Genomic DNA, 14,760 nt, shown 5'->3' with positions numbered 1-14,760 from the left:
GGGCACAGTGGGCACCCACCCTGGCCTGAGGCCCACGCCACCCGTCCCCACCCCAGGCCAGGCCCCACCTGTTGGTGACGAGGCTGTTGCTGGCGCTCTCAAGCTCGCCCAGCCCCGCGCGCTCCCGAAGCAGGCGGCTCTTGCTGCTGTCCAGGGGCAGGAGCAGGTAGCTCATGCGGTTGGCATAGTGGATGGCCTGGCTGAAGACGGTGCTCTCCTCCTTCTGCACCAGCTCCTGCTGCTTCTCTCGGCTCAGCGTGGGCCACAGGCGCCTCTGCTCAGACGCCACGTCCAGGGCAGAACGCTCGTCCTCCTGCACAGGCGCCTCCCCTACCTGCCGCAGGGCCACAGGTGAGCGAGAGCCAGGCCCGCCCATCCCCCGGCCCAGGGAGCCCCCACACACCAAGAAGGGGTCTCGGTCCTCGGCAGGCTCCAGATAAAGGGCCCGGATGTGGGTCTGCACGTCCCCGTAGAACATGGCCTCCCAGAACTGCGGTGTGCTCCACACCACGTGCTCCTGCACACAGCTGTATGCGAACTGCGTCACCCCTGGGCTCAGCTTCTGCGGAGGCCCAGTGCGAGAGTCAGCGGGGCAGCCGGAGCGGGCGGAGGGAGACCCCGGCCACCCCAGCACTCACCCGGCAGAAGGCAGTGACCAGGGGCAGTAAAGCAGCTGCGATGCCGTGCTCATCCAGGGAGGTGCAGTCCTGCGGCAGCCAGGGGTGTCGGAACCCTGCCCAGTGCGCCCCACCGGCACCGCCGCCAAGAGCAGCACCTCCTGCCATCCCTGACCTGTCTGCACCAGTCCCCAGGCTGCCCAGAGGCTGAGAGCAGGAGGCCTCTGCACGCGAGCCCTCCTGGGCCACCCTCAGCAGCAGACCAGGGCCTCCCAGCTGTCGCACTGCCGAAGAGGCACCCTCACGGGCTGGCTGCAAAAGCCCTGCCCGCCCCCGCCCGCGGCATCCTCGCCAGCAGGGTGTGAAGCCTGGCCTCACCTGCAGGCAGCAGTTCATCATGCGGACCACGAAGTCGAACTGCTGGTGGTCCAGGACGGCGCGGTTCTGCTGCACGTGCAGGCGCAGCTCCTGGGCGAGGCAGCGGCGGGCCGCACGCCCCTTCAGGGCCCTCAGCACAGCTGGGAGCAGCTGCAGACAGAGCCACAGGGATGAGGGCTCCAGCCTGTGGACACCCCCACCGTGCCCCGCGGGTCTGCAAGGAGGCACAGGGAAGGCCCGGCCCAGAGGTGGGGGCTGGAGCACAGGCTCTCCGCTCAGAGGAGGCTGGAAGCCACTCAGGTCCGATCTGCACCAGACTCGGCGCTCCATTGCCCAGGAGAGGCCGGCACTCCAGCGCAGCCAGCCCTGCCCACACGCGGCTCACGACACGGCCCGCGTGCCGAGGGGCTCTGAGGGAGGTGACCCCGTGGCTGGCCAGTCCCTGTGCCCAGAACACATGTGCCAGCAGCCAGCTCAGCACCGCGGGCTCAGAAGGGCTACACTGAGACTTCTGTTACTACCGTGCTCTCTGAAATGATCAGGAACCCATGCGGGGCTGCTGTGAGCACTAAGTGCTTCATGGACAACCACACAGCCACGACCCACAAGACAGACGCAACTGACTGTCCTGAGAGACCTGAAGCGTCAGTGGACATCACAGGGTGGAATGCTAAGTGACGTCCACTTTCTACAAATTAAAAAAACACAGATGCCTGTACATCTACACTACTTTCTGTGAGAGAGAAAGAAAAACCACTAAAACCCTTAGGATGTTCTGATACCTAAACGCTGAAGGAAGTCCCCCTGCAGGCCGCCTCCAGCTGCTCTGAGCTGGAGGGAGGGGGACCCAGGCCTGGCGTCCACCCGCCCTTCTCGCCGGCCCAGCTCCCGTCAGTGGCCCACAGGGGAGGAGGGCCAGGGCTCCTCTGGGGGCTGCCGTCCCGGCCCAGAGCAGCCACACAGAGCGCCCGGCACCCCTCACCTTCTTGGCCTCCAGCATCTTCCCCTCGAACACGTAGGAGATGCAGTTCCGGACCACCTCTAGCCGGCGCGCGCTGGTACCATGCAGCCCGCCACTCCGCTCCACAATGGCCGCTGGGGAGCAGACAACACGCTCACCTCTGACCTCGTGGCCGCTCTCAGCCACACGCACGCCCCCCCTCCCAGCTACGCACTCATGGGCGGCCCCGAGGGCACAGTGGTCCTCTTCTCAGCCTTCACAGCTGGGGGCGCGCCCTGCATCTTGGCTGCGGCCTGATCCACGATCCACTGCACCGTGCCCTCGTCCAGCCGGGGGAAGGGCCGGGGCGCCCGCCGCAGGTGGCTGGCCTCGCCCGGCCGCTGCAGCTTGTGCATCGCCACAGCAGGATACGGGTTCTCCTGGGGACACAGGCAGGGTGGGCGAGCGGCCCCGCCGGGGCAGCAGGATGGCCTCGCCAGACCAGCCCCCAGCTCGCGTCACCCGCCTTACGTTCTTGTAGAGCTGCTCGGCCAGTTCCTTGACGTGACGCAGAACTCGCTGGGGGTGGTTCTCATCTGCCCGCATCCGAGCGACGTCATGGGCCACCAGCTGGGGGCGGAGCAGAGTCAGGAGGGCTGGCTGGGGCAGGACAGGGGTGGGGGGCTCCTCCCAGCTGGGGTGGGGGTGCACCTCATCAAACAGGTCCGTAGGGCGGTAGGGGACCCCGCGCTCGGACACGAAGCCTGCAAAGGCCATGCCCTCCAGCACCTTCATCAGGAAATCATCCTCCACCAGCCCGCGCTGGCCCAGGAAAGCTGCCTGGGGTACACAAAGAAGTCAGCCCTTGGGCACCCTTCTCTGCCCACCCGCGCCCCGCCTGGCGCCCACCTTATGGAAGCGGATGACGGGCTCCGGGTGGATGCGGACCATGTGCAGACACCAGCGGTAGCCTTGCAGGAGCTGAGCAAAGAGCCGCAGGAAGACGGCGCGCAGCTCCTTGTCCTGGGGCACACGCGCGGCTGAGCCCCCGCCCCACCCTCCTGCCCAACCCCCACACACCCGCCATGGCACCTCCTCCAGGACTCAGCGGCTGGGGGCCCCCAGAGCTGCAGTGACGCCCACCTGCATCTTCAGGGAGGAAATGGACGTTGTAGGTGGAGGGAAGGCAAGATCGGCCAGCTCCAGCTCTGGATCCAAGACCTGTGGAGGCAGCAAGGACCAGGGTCGGCTGCACACCAGCCCCAGGCCACGGGCCTCTCTGCCAACCACGCGGCCCCGCCGCGGCCCCCGCGCGCCTCACCATGCTCAGGATGCTGTGTGTCTGACTCTGCAGCGGCTCAGGCAGGGGAGGGATGTGCACACACTCGGGGACAGTCACCGTCCCGCCATCTAGATCAGCAACAATCACGTCCAGCTGTGCAGCAAAGGGAGCCAGAGGTCAGGGACCACGGGCCGCTCGGCAGGGCCCGGGGTCGGCCCGGCCCGGAGCAGCAAGGCAGGTCCCGAGCAGGCCTCACCAGCTCCTGGGCCTCTGCCTGGAAGGCGGCGTTGACTCCGATGATGAAGGGCGTGGGCGTGCTGAGCACCTCCAGGAGCTGTGCCGGCAGGATGGGCACGTAGGTGAAGCTGCAACAGGCCGGGGCTCAGTGCGGCCGCCCCGCAAGGGCTGGGGCGGGCAGAGGGGCCGCGGGCGGCACTAAGGCAGGCACCTGTATCTGAGCGGGAACAGCAGCGCCAGGAGTCCCCGGCAGGCGTCCGAGAGCCGCTGGTAGCTCCGCGACAGGAAGAGCACCTTGTGCTCGGTGAGCGCCGCGCAGAATAGGGACAGCACATTCGTGATGCCTGAGGGGGGAGACGGGCTCAGGGGCCTGGCGCGCAGGGTGGCCTCGGCGTCGGACCACCGGCCGGGCAGGCGGACGGGGCACTGTGCAGGGGGGCTGGGGGGCCTCACGGGGGGCCAGGCTCACCCAGCTGGCGGAATAGCAGGGCCACGCTGCAGCGGCTGATGGGCAGTGAGTCGGTCAGCGGGGTCTGAATGACCTGCCGGTCCCCAGCGCCCAAAGAGATGGTTCTCTGCAGAGAGAGGGGCCAGGGCTCAGCTGCTCCGACCAGACCTGCGTCAGCCCTGGGCTCCACAGCCTCAGGAGAGCCTGGGGGGTGGACAGACCCCCAGGTGGGACTGGCAGGGATGGGGAGGGGCAAAGGCCAAGCCCGGCTTCTGCCAGCCCCAGCAGCGCTCCAGAGAAAACTTTGGGCCTCTGACCTGGGGTGAGGATAGGGCCTAAATGGGCAGAAGAAACAAAGAATCCGTACCACTCCATCCTCACCAGAGTCCAGCTGCACAGGACAGACAGGCAGAGAGACACGGTTAGACACACCCACACGCGGGGGCACAGACCGGGAGCACAGACAACCAGAGACAGGCACACCCGAGGAGCGCGTGGGCAGAGGACACACAGCTGCGGGTGGAGAGCCAGGCGGGAGCCGGGACACGAGGCCGGCAGGGCCACGGGAGGCGGCAGCTGCCAGCGGCACCGACACAGGAGGGCATCCGAGGCGGGCCGCTCCACCAGACGGGACCCCGAGGGCCTCCAGGCCCCACTCCACAGCCTCGGACACAGGAGGGCCTGAGGCTGCAGGTGACGGCCTGCCCCCCAACCCACCTGCGAGCCCCCGGCCAGGGGGATGACGCACGTCAGCAGGTTCCCGACCACGTTCTCCAGGCCCACGTTCAGACCCTCTACGTGGATGGTGTAGATGAGGCCAAGGCTGTTCTGCAAGGATCACAGGCTGGGGATGACAGTCCAGCCAGCGAGGGCACCCCACAGCCGACCTGGGGAGCCAGCTGCCCGCCTCACCCTGAACACCTCCACGTGGTCCAGCCGTGACACCAACACCAGCGTCTTTGGAGCAAACAGCTGGCCGGGCGTGGGGGGCGGCAGTGCCCCCGGGCCCCCCTCATCGGCCTCCTCATCCCGCTCGGCGGCGTCCCGGGCACACAGCTCTTCCTGCGGACAGAAGCCGTCTGCCGGGGTCTGGGCGCATCCCCAAGCCCAGTGGGGAGGGGGCGGGGGTCCAGGCAACGCAGACAGGCCTGGCAAGCTGGCAAGTGCAGCCTCCGCAGGGTGGAGGACCAGACACAGACAGGGAGAGACACGCGTGGCGGGGGAGCGTCCGCAGCCGGAGGCTGGCCCGGCGGGCTGACCTGCGTGGGCTCCACAGGCTCCCAGAAGGTCAGGCAGGCACAGTAGTGCCGCTCGGAGTTGATGTCGGTGAGGACAGCGACGAAGAAGGTGGGCGGGTTCCGCTCAGGACACAGCTGCCACCCGCTGGGCTGGCAGAACTGGGCGGGAGGGCGGGTCAGCGGTCAGCGCCCACTGCCCCCAGCCCTCGAGGGGCCGCAGGTCAGGCCCAGCACCGGGGGGCAGCAGGCTCTGCCACCCAAGTGCCTTGCCTCCCAGAGCTCAGCACCCTGCCCACAGGAGGAGGGAAGAGCCTCTGGCCGCTCCGTAGGGATGAGGACCCTGAGACGAGGGACAGGCCCCCATCGTGAGGCAGGGACGTGACGGGGGCTCCCCACCCTCCAAGGCAGCGACGTCGCCCTGTACCCAGCAGGGCCAGGCACTGTGGTGACCCGCAGTGTCTGCCCCGCCGCCTCGGCACCCCCAGCCCTCAGCCCCAGGCCCTGGGGCGCCCCACTCACCAGCTCGATGCCCTGAGGGAATGGGTTGTCCTCCCAGTCCTTCTCTGGGAAGCGCTGCAGGATCTGGCCCTGGCCTTCCCCACTCCCTGAGGACAGGAGCGGGGGTCAGGGCACCGCCCGAGCCCCACACCCCCACGCGACAGGAGCCTCGAGGGTCCGAGCGGAGCCATCTCTCTCACCTGCCCTCATCTGGCACCAGACCAGCCCCAGCTCCCAGACCTACAGTTTCCCTAAAGACAATCGCATGAGGAGACACTGCCGGGCTCTGCAGCCCAGGGCCACCAGGGGTGTGGAGAGGAGCCCGGCTGTGGGTCGGGGTCCCCAAGAGCACATGGGCCTCCCCACAGAATAGAATGCAAGCTGATAGTCGCCAGCGGGCAGGGCGGGTAGATACACTGGGAGATTGGGACTGACGCCTGCACACCACCAACAGAAACAGGTAACCGACCGGGGCCGTTGCAGAGCACGGGAAACGACCCAACGCTCTGCAATGACCTTCACGGGAACAGAATCTATAAAACTGTGTCAGTGTTACTGGCTCAGTCGTGTCCAACTCTTTGCGACCCCGTGGACTGTAGCCCGTCAGGCTCCTCTGTCCATGGGATTCTCCAGGCTGGAACACTGGAGTGGGTAGCCGCTCCCTTCTCCAGGGATCTTCCCAACCAGGGAGGACTGAACCAGGGTCTCCTGCACAGCAGGCAGATTCTTCACTGTCTCAATAGTTAATTCACTTTCCTCCACAGCAGAAACTTAACACATTATATATTAACTATAATCGAATAAAAAAAAATTTAATGACCTGGAAATTTTAAACAGTAAAACTATGAGAGCCTCAAAAACACAAAAAGAAAAAAAAAAAGAACGCAGGTGCCCTGGCCCAGGGGATGGCAGCAAGGGGAGCTCAACCCGCCCACCCTCAGCCCCTGGGCCCAGGTCCCGCCCCCCACGCCTGTTCCCCCAATCAGAGCCCCCCACTGCGAGCCAGCTCCAGAAGGGGAGAGCTGTTCCTGACTCCCCAGCCAACCCCCAGCTCAGGCCCTCAGCCCACAGCCCTGCCTCCCCTCACCCGCCAGCCCAACAAAGGTCTCACACCGGTGTGGGTGCCAGGAAAGGACCACCCGTGCCTATGGCCCCAGACTGCTGCGTGTTCCTGCTGCCTCAGAGGCAAACAGGACCAGCAAAGGTCCCAGAAGAAGGCCAGAGAAGGGTGGGGCTGGCAGGAAGGACAGGAAGGCTCTTCTGAGCCCTGAAGCTGGTGGGCACAGCTCTGCCCCCTGCCCACACGGGCCACCACGCACACCCACCGTGCACACGCCACACGGCTGTGTGCAGCCCTGGGCCCCCTGGACCAGGGGAAGGGCATGTCCCTGTGCCCCCAGCCTCCTAGCTCCCACGTGTTCCCCAGAGACCCCCTCCAGGCGCAAGGCACTGTTCCCAGTCCAGCCCACACAGGCAGGGCCAGCTGGAGACCCCTCCCTCCTGCCCACCCTCCACGGAGCCAAATCTGGAGGCGTGATGCGAGCCCAGTCGGGGAACCACTTTCCTCACAGAATTCGAGGAGGATGAACAGGGGTCTCTGACCCAGCAAGGCAGCAGCTCAAGCAGGAAAGATAAAATCCCTCCACCTCCACGTCCCACTCTCAAGCAGGTCCCGCCGCCGTCTGCTCAGACCAGCCTTGACTGCCGCCCAAGCCGGCAGAGGAGCAGGGGCAGAGGGAGGGCAGGAAAGCCGAAGTGTGCAGCCTCTGCGGACCTGCGAGACGCGGTCCCACGTCCAGCCAGCCCGAACCTGAACGGACGGACGCAGGAGCCTCAGACAGAGCTGGGGCCTGGACCCAAGGGCGCTGGCAAACAGGCCCCAGAGGGCAGGGGAGGGGGCTAGTCTCGCGCCCACCACCCTCCAGGAGGAAGACCAGGAGCAGGTAGGTGGCTGCTGGCTGGGGAGGGGGAAGGGCTGTGACTCTGACTCACAAAACCTCAGCTTCCTGCGGCCCTCCCCTCCCCCACTGACACCGAAGGAGGTGGCAGACAAGCCAGGGTGGGGAGGACAGGTGTCTGCTGCCGCCACACCCAAACACACACACACACACGCACACGCGTGCACGCACACACACACCCCGGGCCCTCCAGGCCCACCCCGAGGGCTGCCCTCAACAAGCCCAGACTCGCGCGCCCTGCACGGGGCTCCTCCCCATCCACGCCCCCAGAGGCTGCCTGTGTGCAGCCCTAAACCGCACCCAGGGCTCACCCAGTTCTGGCCACGAGGCAGCAGGAGGAGGGAGGAGGAGGGGGTGCGCGGCTGAGGAAGGCAGCCTCTGCCCCCAGCACCCCCTAGAGCTGGGGCAGGCGGCCTGCAGAGGGCTGCTCCCCACGCCCCACCCTCTGGAGGCAGGCAGAGGAACCGGCCACTGGCCCCCCATGGCCCACCCTTTGTGCAGAGCGTCAACTCCCAGAGCAGGCTCTGCCTCCAAAGAGCAGGCTTTCCTGGACCCGGAGCCCTCCCAAGCCACCGACAGAAGTGAGAGGCAGCGGGGGCTGGGGAGGCGGCAGGGTGGTAAGCGGACCCCGCCAGCTCCTCCCCTGAGCCACACCAGCCCCAAAACTGGCCCTCAGGCCTCAGCCCAACGAGCATCACCTCCTCAAGCCAGCGCTCCGAATCCTGCCCACGCACGAGGGCTGCGGTGGGACCCCAGGAACCTCCCACCCCCTACCACTGCCTTCTGGGGTTCCTGGGGCACCTGCCGGCCAGACAGGCGCTCCACCACCAAGAAGCTACATCCTGTGCCCCATGGCCCTCAGGCTAACCAGCCTCGCCGCAGCTCCCACGCCCAGCCCCTCCCACCCCACAGGCAGACTGGCTCCTGGGGGGAAGTGCGGGCAGCTTCCTGAGCCCCACTCACACTGGGCGCGACGTGGGCCTCCCCTGATGCCCTCCCCCTCCTCCAAGACCCCAACCTACACCTCTGCTCTGTGTCAACAGGGGCCTGGCTGCAACCCAGCTGCGGGCCTGCATTCTGGGGGTGGGAGGTATCTGCCACATCGCCCAGCACCCCCAGCAATCCCAGCTTCTGAGGCCACGGAGGGGACCTAGAGCAGCTGAAGTTCCTGCCCCACCTCGGGTAGACAGAAGAGAGGACACCCCCACCCCCGTGACAGGACTGACGCAGCCAGCCGGCGGGGAGTTGCAGGGCCGGCCTCTGGGGGCCTGGAGGAAGGACACAGATGCCCCCTGAGATGCAGGCAGCGCAGAGCTTCCTCCTGCAGCCATTCTCCGCACAGTCAACCCCGCGGGGGGAACACAGAGCGCGCGGCTGTCATCCCCAGCAACGCCGTCACCAGTGCCAGGCTCCGACGCGCGGGCCAGCCCAGGCCAGCAAGTGCTGGGGGCAGAGGCGACGGAAGGGGGGCAGCCTGCTCGGCCACCCCTCCCACTCAGCGCTCACGCTCGGAGACCAGCCTGGCCGTCGGAAGGACAGCACCCTCCTGCTGGTCCACCCCCCAGACCTCAACACAGGGCCCCCCTGCCCGAGGCCAGAGCACAGGACTCGGCAGAGGGGTTGCAGCCTCTCCAACCTGCCGGTCAGACAAGCCTGGGTCTGACCTGAGGCCTTGGACCCTTCGGGCTCCCAGCCCTGGCCAGCCCAAACAGCTCCGACCTGCTCCAGGGAGGGGCAAGGCCATGGGTGGGGAGAGGTGACTGGCTCAGGGCTGGAGAGCCCTGTCCTCAGACAAGACCACCCACCCTGGCCAGGATATGGGCATAAGGGGCTCTCTGGCCCCCATGATGTCCCCAGAGCTGGGCCAGGGTGTAAAATGTGCTAAACCCAGGTCCTCAGTGAGAAGTGCCCCCAACTCATCAGTGGAGGAGCCTGCAGCCTCTGAGATGAATGGAAGGGTCCCACCCCAGCCCCTCCCTGCCCTGCTACCTAGAGCCTTCTGCTAGGTAGCCCCACAAAACCAGAAGCTCCCTCAAGCAAGGAAGATGTCCAGATGCCAGCCAGGGACAAGACACCTGCCATGCCTACCCTCTCCACTGAACCCAAAGGCCCCGTGACCCTGGGCTCAAGGCCGAGGCCTGCCAGCAGGCAGGGGCCCTCCACCTCCAGCGAAGGCGCCCACTGCCGCGAGCGTCCACACGTGTGCGGCTCAGCATCAACAAGGCACCCGTCACTTCCTGGAGCTTCCTGTGTGAACTCGTCATGTGTGCATGCCCACCCCGTGCTCACACAGCCGGCCGGGAGGCCTCCGTGACTCATCCCGTCACCAGGAGAGGAGACTGAGGCGCAGAGGCCGCAAGACTGGCCCGAAGTCACAGAGGCATCAAGAGGCAAGGCAGGAGCCTCAGGCTGTGCTCCTCTGCTTCAGCCTGGGGGGCTGTTCCTCACAGGCTGGACCAGGCCTGCCAAGGAAGGCCCTGAGGCGAGGTGGCCAGCCAGCAGCTCCAGCAGCAGCTCCAATCCTGGAAGGTAATGGTTAGGGGGTTCCACGGCCCCCAGCCCTACTGCAGGGGACATCTTGAGACTCCCTCCTTCCTGTCGCTCAGGGTGACTGGCACTGTGGTGCCAGCCTTCCGCCCTGTCCCGCTCAGAGGCCACATGCTCCGCGGGTGCCCACCGCCCACGAGGCTCCAGCCAGCTCGTCGTGGAGCCCACCGAGGCTGCCTCTCCTCTCCCTGACACGCACTCCAGCTGCCGCCACCATCAGCCTCCCCCGGCTTCTGCCTCCTCAGCCGCCCTGCGCGCCTGCGGCGCCCTCAGCCCCCAAGCCCACACTGCTTACGCAGTCCTGGGGCCCTCACGCTGGGGCCGCACCTCAGCCAGCCCGGTCGCCCCAGACCCTGTGCACCCCCTGCTGCAGGTGGCACAGCCTTCTCGCTGCCCCACCCCACATGTCCTGGAGAAGACGGCTCTCCCTCTGGGCCTGAACGACACTCACAGCCTGCCACGTGCAGGCTGCACGGCGAGGACGACTGGTCCTGGCCCAGAACGCCGCCCCTGAAGGCAGAGACGTGCTCAGCAGCCAGGGTGTCGAGGGTGTCGGGCGGACAGGACAGGTAGAGGAGTAAGCGCTATACGAAAGGGCGCTGAGGAGGGTGGGGGCCCAGCAGGCACAGGCTCGGGGAGAGGCAAGGCCAGGAGAGTGGCAGCGGCAGCCCAGGCGCCAAGAAGCAGGGCAGACTGGGGGTCTTGGCCCCACCCTCAGGCTCAAGGCTCAGCCCCAACCTGACCACACAGCTGTCTCCACCAGCCCCAAAGCCATGCCTGCCCTCCTGTAGTTGGGGTCTGAGCCACAGCGAGGCTCTGGGCTAGCCTGGGTGCGAGTCCCACTCGCTCTGTAGTGGCTCAGACCAGGTACTCAACCTCTCCACCCGGACTCCAGTGGACAGATGGGGGCAACGACAGGGAACCCTGGGCAGGCTGCTGGGAGGAGGGAACGCACTCATGCACACAAAGGGCGGTGCGGGGCCTGGCACACGGAGCTCGCTCCCCAACGCGACGTCTCCGCGGCCGGTGCTGATGTCATCGTCAGGCTTTTTCCTACCCTCTGGGCTGAAGGGCTCTCAGACACAGGTGGTGACCCGAGACACGGACCCCCCGGCCACGGGCACCAGTCACCAGGCTCGGTGGGCAGGTATGAGGTGGGCAGGCCCTTTGCCAGGAACACTCTTGTCTCTCCTCCCCACAGTTCTTTCCGGAGTCCTCCGAATTCCGGCTCAAACGCCGCCTCTTCAAGAAGCAGTCCCTGAGCCCCAACCCTGTCTGCACGCCCCCCAGCCTCCCGGGCCTGAGACACGGCACAGGGGCCACAGGCTCCAGGCCAGCGGTCCCGGGGGTCAGAGAAGGGGCTTGCAGCTGACCGGCCCGTGCCCCTGGAGGCAGGGCCGTCCGGCGGTCGGCCCCCGCGAAGGGAGCCCGTCCCACCCAGCTGGGAGGCGCAGGCCGAGCTGCCCCGGGCCCTCCCGCCTCCCGGCGACGCCGAGGCGCGGCCCGGCCGCCTCTGCCTTGACGGCGGCCGGCGAGCTCGGCCCGCCCCGTCACGCCGCGCGGCCCACGTCGGGGAGGCCGGGCCCCGTGACCCCCGACCCCGGGTGGCGGGCCCGGCGCAGCGAGTGCCCGGCGGGCCCGGGGCCGCGCCCCCGCCCCTTCCCGGCCCCCGGCCCTCAGCCCGCGGCCGCGCGCCGGCACTCACCGCGCGGGTGCGGCCCGAACGCCACCAGCACGAAGTAGTCCGCGAGCCGCGCCATGGCGAGGGGCGCGGGCGGGCTCCGCGGCTCGGGCACGCGAGGGCGGCGCGCTCATGGCCCGGCCCCGGCCCCGGCCCGCGGGCCCCGGACGCCCCGGGGTAGGTTCGCGGCGGCCACCAGGCTTCGCGCCGCCATCTTCCCAGCCCGCCGGCCCGCCCGGCCGCGCCGTGCGCCTGCGCGCTCTCGCCCCGCCCCCTGCAGGGCGTGGCCCGGAGCGCGCGCCCTCATTGGGCCTCGCCCCTGGTGGGAGGAACCCGAAGCGGCGCGCCCTTATTGGGCCGCGCTCCCGGGGGCGGGGCTCCGCGTCTCCCCGCCCCCAGGCGGTGACAGCGGCAGCGGCTCCGGGTCGCAGGGTCGCTCGGCCCGGGTGGGAGCGCGCCCCCCGGCCGCGGCGCCCTCGCAAGGCGTGGGGGCTCGGGCCCTGCCCCGGGCGCTCTCAGTCTCGGGTCCGCGCGGCTCCAAGGGTCTCCCCGCCCGCGCTGTCAGCCCGGAGAAAGACGGGAAGGCGCAGCCCTGCGCACGGGCCTCCGGGACTGGGAGGGGCCCTGGGACGTCCCGGACGCCGCCATCCTGGCAAGGGAGGGGGCCCACTCAGGCCTGCCCTTGGGGTTCCCTGCCTGAGGAACGGAGGCCCCACTTTCACGGGCCCCACTCGGGAGCCCGGTCTCAGTGAGGCGAAAAAACGCTTAACATACGTGCCTTCAAAACAGCGCGCCGCACACCCTGCCGTGAAGAGCAGGGAGCAGGCTGCCCCGCTGAGGGTCCCGGCAGTGCCGCCCACCCTCGGGCCCCGCATGGCACACGGATGGGCAGGAGGGTCTCAGAGTCTGGGGGCAGACACTAGGAGACGCGCCACGCGGTGGGGGGAGCCTCGGGGCTGCCGCTGACATACTGGGACCGGGAACTCGTTCCTGGATGAGTGTGGCGCTTTAAGAACCTGTGAAGGAGCAGACTGCGGAGAAGGCGATGGCACCCCACTCCAGTACTCTTGCCTGGAAAATCCCATGGACGGAGGAGCCTGGTAGGCTGCAGTCCATGGGGTCGCGAAGAGTCGGACACGACTGAGCGACTTCACTTTCACTTTTCACTTTCATGCATTGGAGAAGGAATTGGAGTGGGAAAACCCACTCCAGTGTTCTTGCCTGGAGAATCCCGGGGACGGGGGAGCCTGGTGGGCTGCTGTTTATGGGATCACACAGAGTCGGACATGACTGAAGTGACTTAGCAGCAGCAGCAGCTGATGGTCCTGCTCCCCCCTCGCAGGCGGGAGCCCCGAGAACCCAACTCAGAGAGGGCTGGAGGAGAGGACCACTGGGCCCCCCGCCCTGTCCTGGGCACAGGCCCTGTCACAGCCTCTTCTGCTTTTGATGAGTGCTGGGATGAGAACCCCTCCTTTCTGCCCCAGCTGGCTGGAATTGGTTTTTCTCACTTCTACCTCAAAAGGTCCTGGCCACCACACTGCCACACCACTGAGCTCGTGCATGGGCAGGCAGTGTCCCCGACAAGCCCTCTGGCTTGGCGCCTGAGCCCAGGACAGACTCTCCTGCAGAGACGGTGGGGACCCTGCCCCCTATATTCCCCCACCCTCAGGCCCTGTTTGCAAGGAGCGCACTCCCTGAGCCCTCTCAGAGGCACTTTAGGGTCAACGGTAGGGTTAGGGCCGCTTCCCGAGCATGATGCCCCTGCTCAGATTTCTTGCTAGCACCCTGTATCTGTCCCCCTCAGGGTGCGTCCCCTGCTCCTGAGCGTCTGCACCTTCCCACCCGCAGCGGGCGCGCCTTCTCCAGTCCTGGGCCCCTTGGCTCCCTTTCCGTCCTTTCACCCCCACCTGGCATGGCTCCAATGCCCGTCACCCTGCCAACACCCTCGCCCCCACCTCCCCGACTGTTTTCACTGTACCCAGCTGGCAAACCCCAACCACGCACAGTCCTGCCCACCCGTCTCCTCCAGGCCTGTAGCACCAGCTGGTGCGGAGTGGCACCACACAGTGACACCACGGCCCCAGCTGTGGGTCGCTGCTCTCCCCGCCGCCCAGCCAGCCCACGTCTGGCCAGCGCTCTTCGCTCTGCAGTTTCCTCAAACCTCTGGTGCCCGCTCATGTGTCTCAGAGATGACCCCGCTGGCCTCTTTCACAGAGAAAACAGACCTGCATCACGGCAAGTCTGGCCCTCAGCCCCCGCCGCCCGCCCACCCCTGCCCCCCATCACAGTTACACAGAGGCTCTGCCCCTCCTGCCCTCTACCCACCTCTGGCTGTTTGCTGTTGATGCCCCAGCCTCATCTTTCTCTCTCTAGGATTCTCACCATCAGGATCAAACTCAGTCTTTTCCACCTTAAGACACTCAAGCAAAACCTCACTAGACGCGTCTACGCAGCCAAAGGCTGCCCTGGCTTTTCCTGCCCCATGCCCAACTCTCCACATTCCTCCACTGCCGCCAGCACGCCCGCCTCCTGTGCTTCCCTGCTCTGCTTCCTGTTTGTTTCCATGGCCGAGCAGTGCTCAGGTGGCCAGCCTGTCATCCCCAGAAGTGGCTCTGCACTGGGCACCCGTGGGGGAAGCCTTTGGGTTCCCCCTGGGGGAGCGGCCCACACACAGTTAAAGACCACAAGTGGCAGGAGCTGTGCCACGCGGGGCAGTGGGATCACAGGGGCCTCTGACCCAGTCTGGAGCCATGGGGTGAAATAAGCTCCCAGGCTGTGCCCTGATGCCAGAGGACACCCTGCCCAGGGGCTGTGGAGGAAACGGACCCCAGGCCTTCGGTGGTACCAAGTGTTTTGAGAGGAAGAATGCAGACGGACACTGCTGAGGCTTTCCTCCCCCTGACGTAGAGACCGGGAATTTTTATTTCTTTTTCCTT

General features: G+C 67.1%; 1 protein-coding gene across 4 annotated transcripts in view; it reads right to left on the bottom strand.

Annotated features, from left to right (window-relative positions):
• Positions 1 to 12,065, bottom strand: part of SBF1 (SET binding factor 1) — a 29,875-nt gene extending 17,810 nt beyond the window's left edge. Inside the window, exons 1-19 of one of the 4 annotated variants that reach the window (XM_055557920.1) lie at positions 11,849 to 12,065; positions 5,660 to 5,745; positions 5,162 to 5,299; positions 4,815 to 4,964; positions 4,620 to 4,730; positions 3,924 to 4,029; positions 3,666 to 3,798; positions 3,474 to 3,582; positions 3,257 to 3,370; positions 3,079 to 3,156; positions 2,845 to 2,958; positions 2,647 to 2,775; positions 2,467 to 2,565; positions 2,171 to 2,375; positions 1,978 to 2,090; positions 996 to 1,145; positions 639 to 707; positions 404 to 562; positions 69 to 334 (exon numbers count right to left, since the gene is read on the bottom strand). In XM_055557920.1, coding sequence (XP_055413895.1) covers positions 69 to 334; positions 404 to 562; positions 639 to 707; positions 996 to 1,145; positions 1,978 to 2,090; positions 2,171 to 2,375; positions 2,467 to 2,565; positions 2,647 to 2,775; positions 2,845 to 2,958; positions 3,079 to 3,156; positions 3,257 to 3,370; positions 3,474 to 3,582; positions 3,666 to 3,798; positions 3,924 to 4,029; positions 4,620 to 4,730; positions 4,815 to 4,964; positions 5,162 to 5,299; positions 5,660 to 5,745; positions 11,849 to 11,903 — 2,384 coding nt within the window. In that variant the 5' untranslated portion in view covers positions 11,904 to 12,065. Of the gene's footprint in view, positions 1 to 68; positions 563 to 638; positions 708 to 995; positions 1,146 to 1,977; positions 2,091 to 2,170; positions 2,376 to 2,466; positions 2,566 to 2,646; positions 2,776 to 2,844; positions 2,959 to 3,078; positions 3,157 to 3,256; positions 3,371 to 3,473; positions 3,583 to 3,665; positions 3,799 to 3,923; positions 4,030 to 4,619; positions 4,731 to 4,814; positions 4,965 to 5,161; positions 5,300 to 5,659; positions 5,746 to 11,848 lie in introns of all 4 variants that reach the window. The other 3 variants (XM_055557990.1, XM_055557854.1, XM_055558075.1) reach the window with 3 other exon arrangements.
• Between the last annotated feature and the right edge of the window lie 2,695 nt (positions 12,066 to 14,760).

Source organism: Bubalus kerabau, chromosome 1, assembly GCF_029407905.1.
Source record: "Bubalus kerabau isolate K-KA32 ecotype Philippines breed swamp buffalo chromosome 1, PCC_UOA_SB_1v2, whole genome shotgun sequence".
NCBI lineage: Eukaryota > Metazoa > Chordata > Mammalia > Artiodactyla > Bovidae > Bubalus > Bubalus kerabau.
The sequence above is the reverse complement of the archived record's forward strand: the minus strand, read 5'-3'. Positions and strand labels throughout refer to the sequence as shown.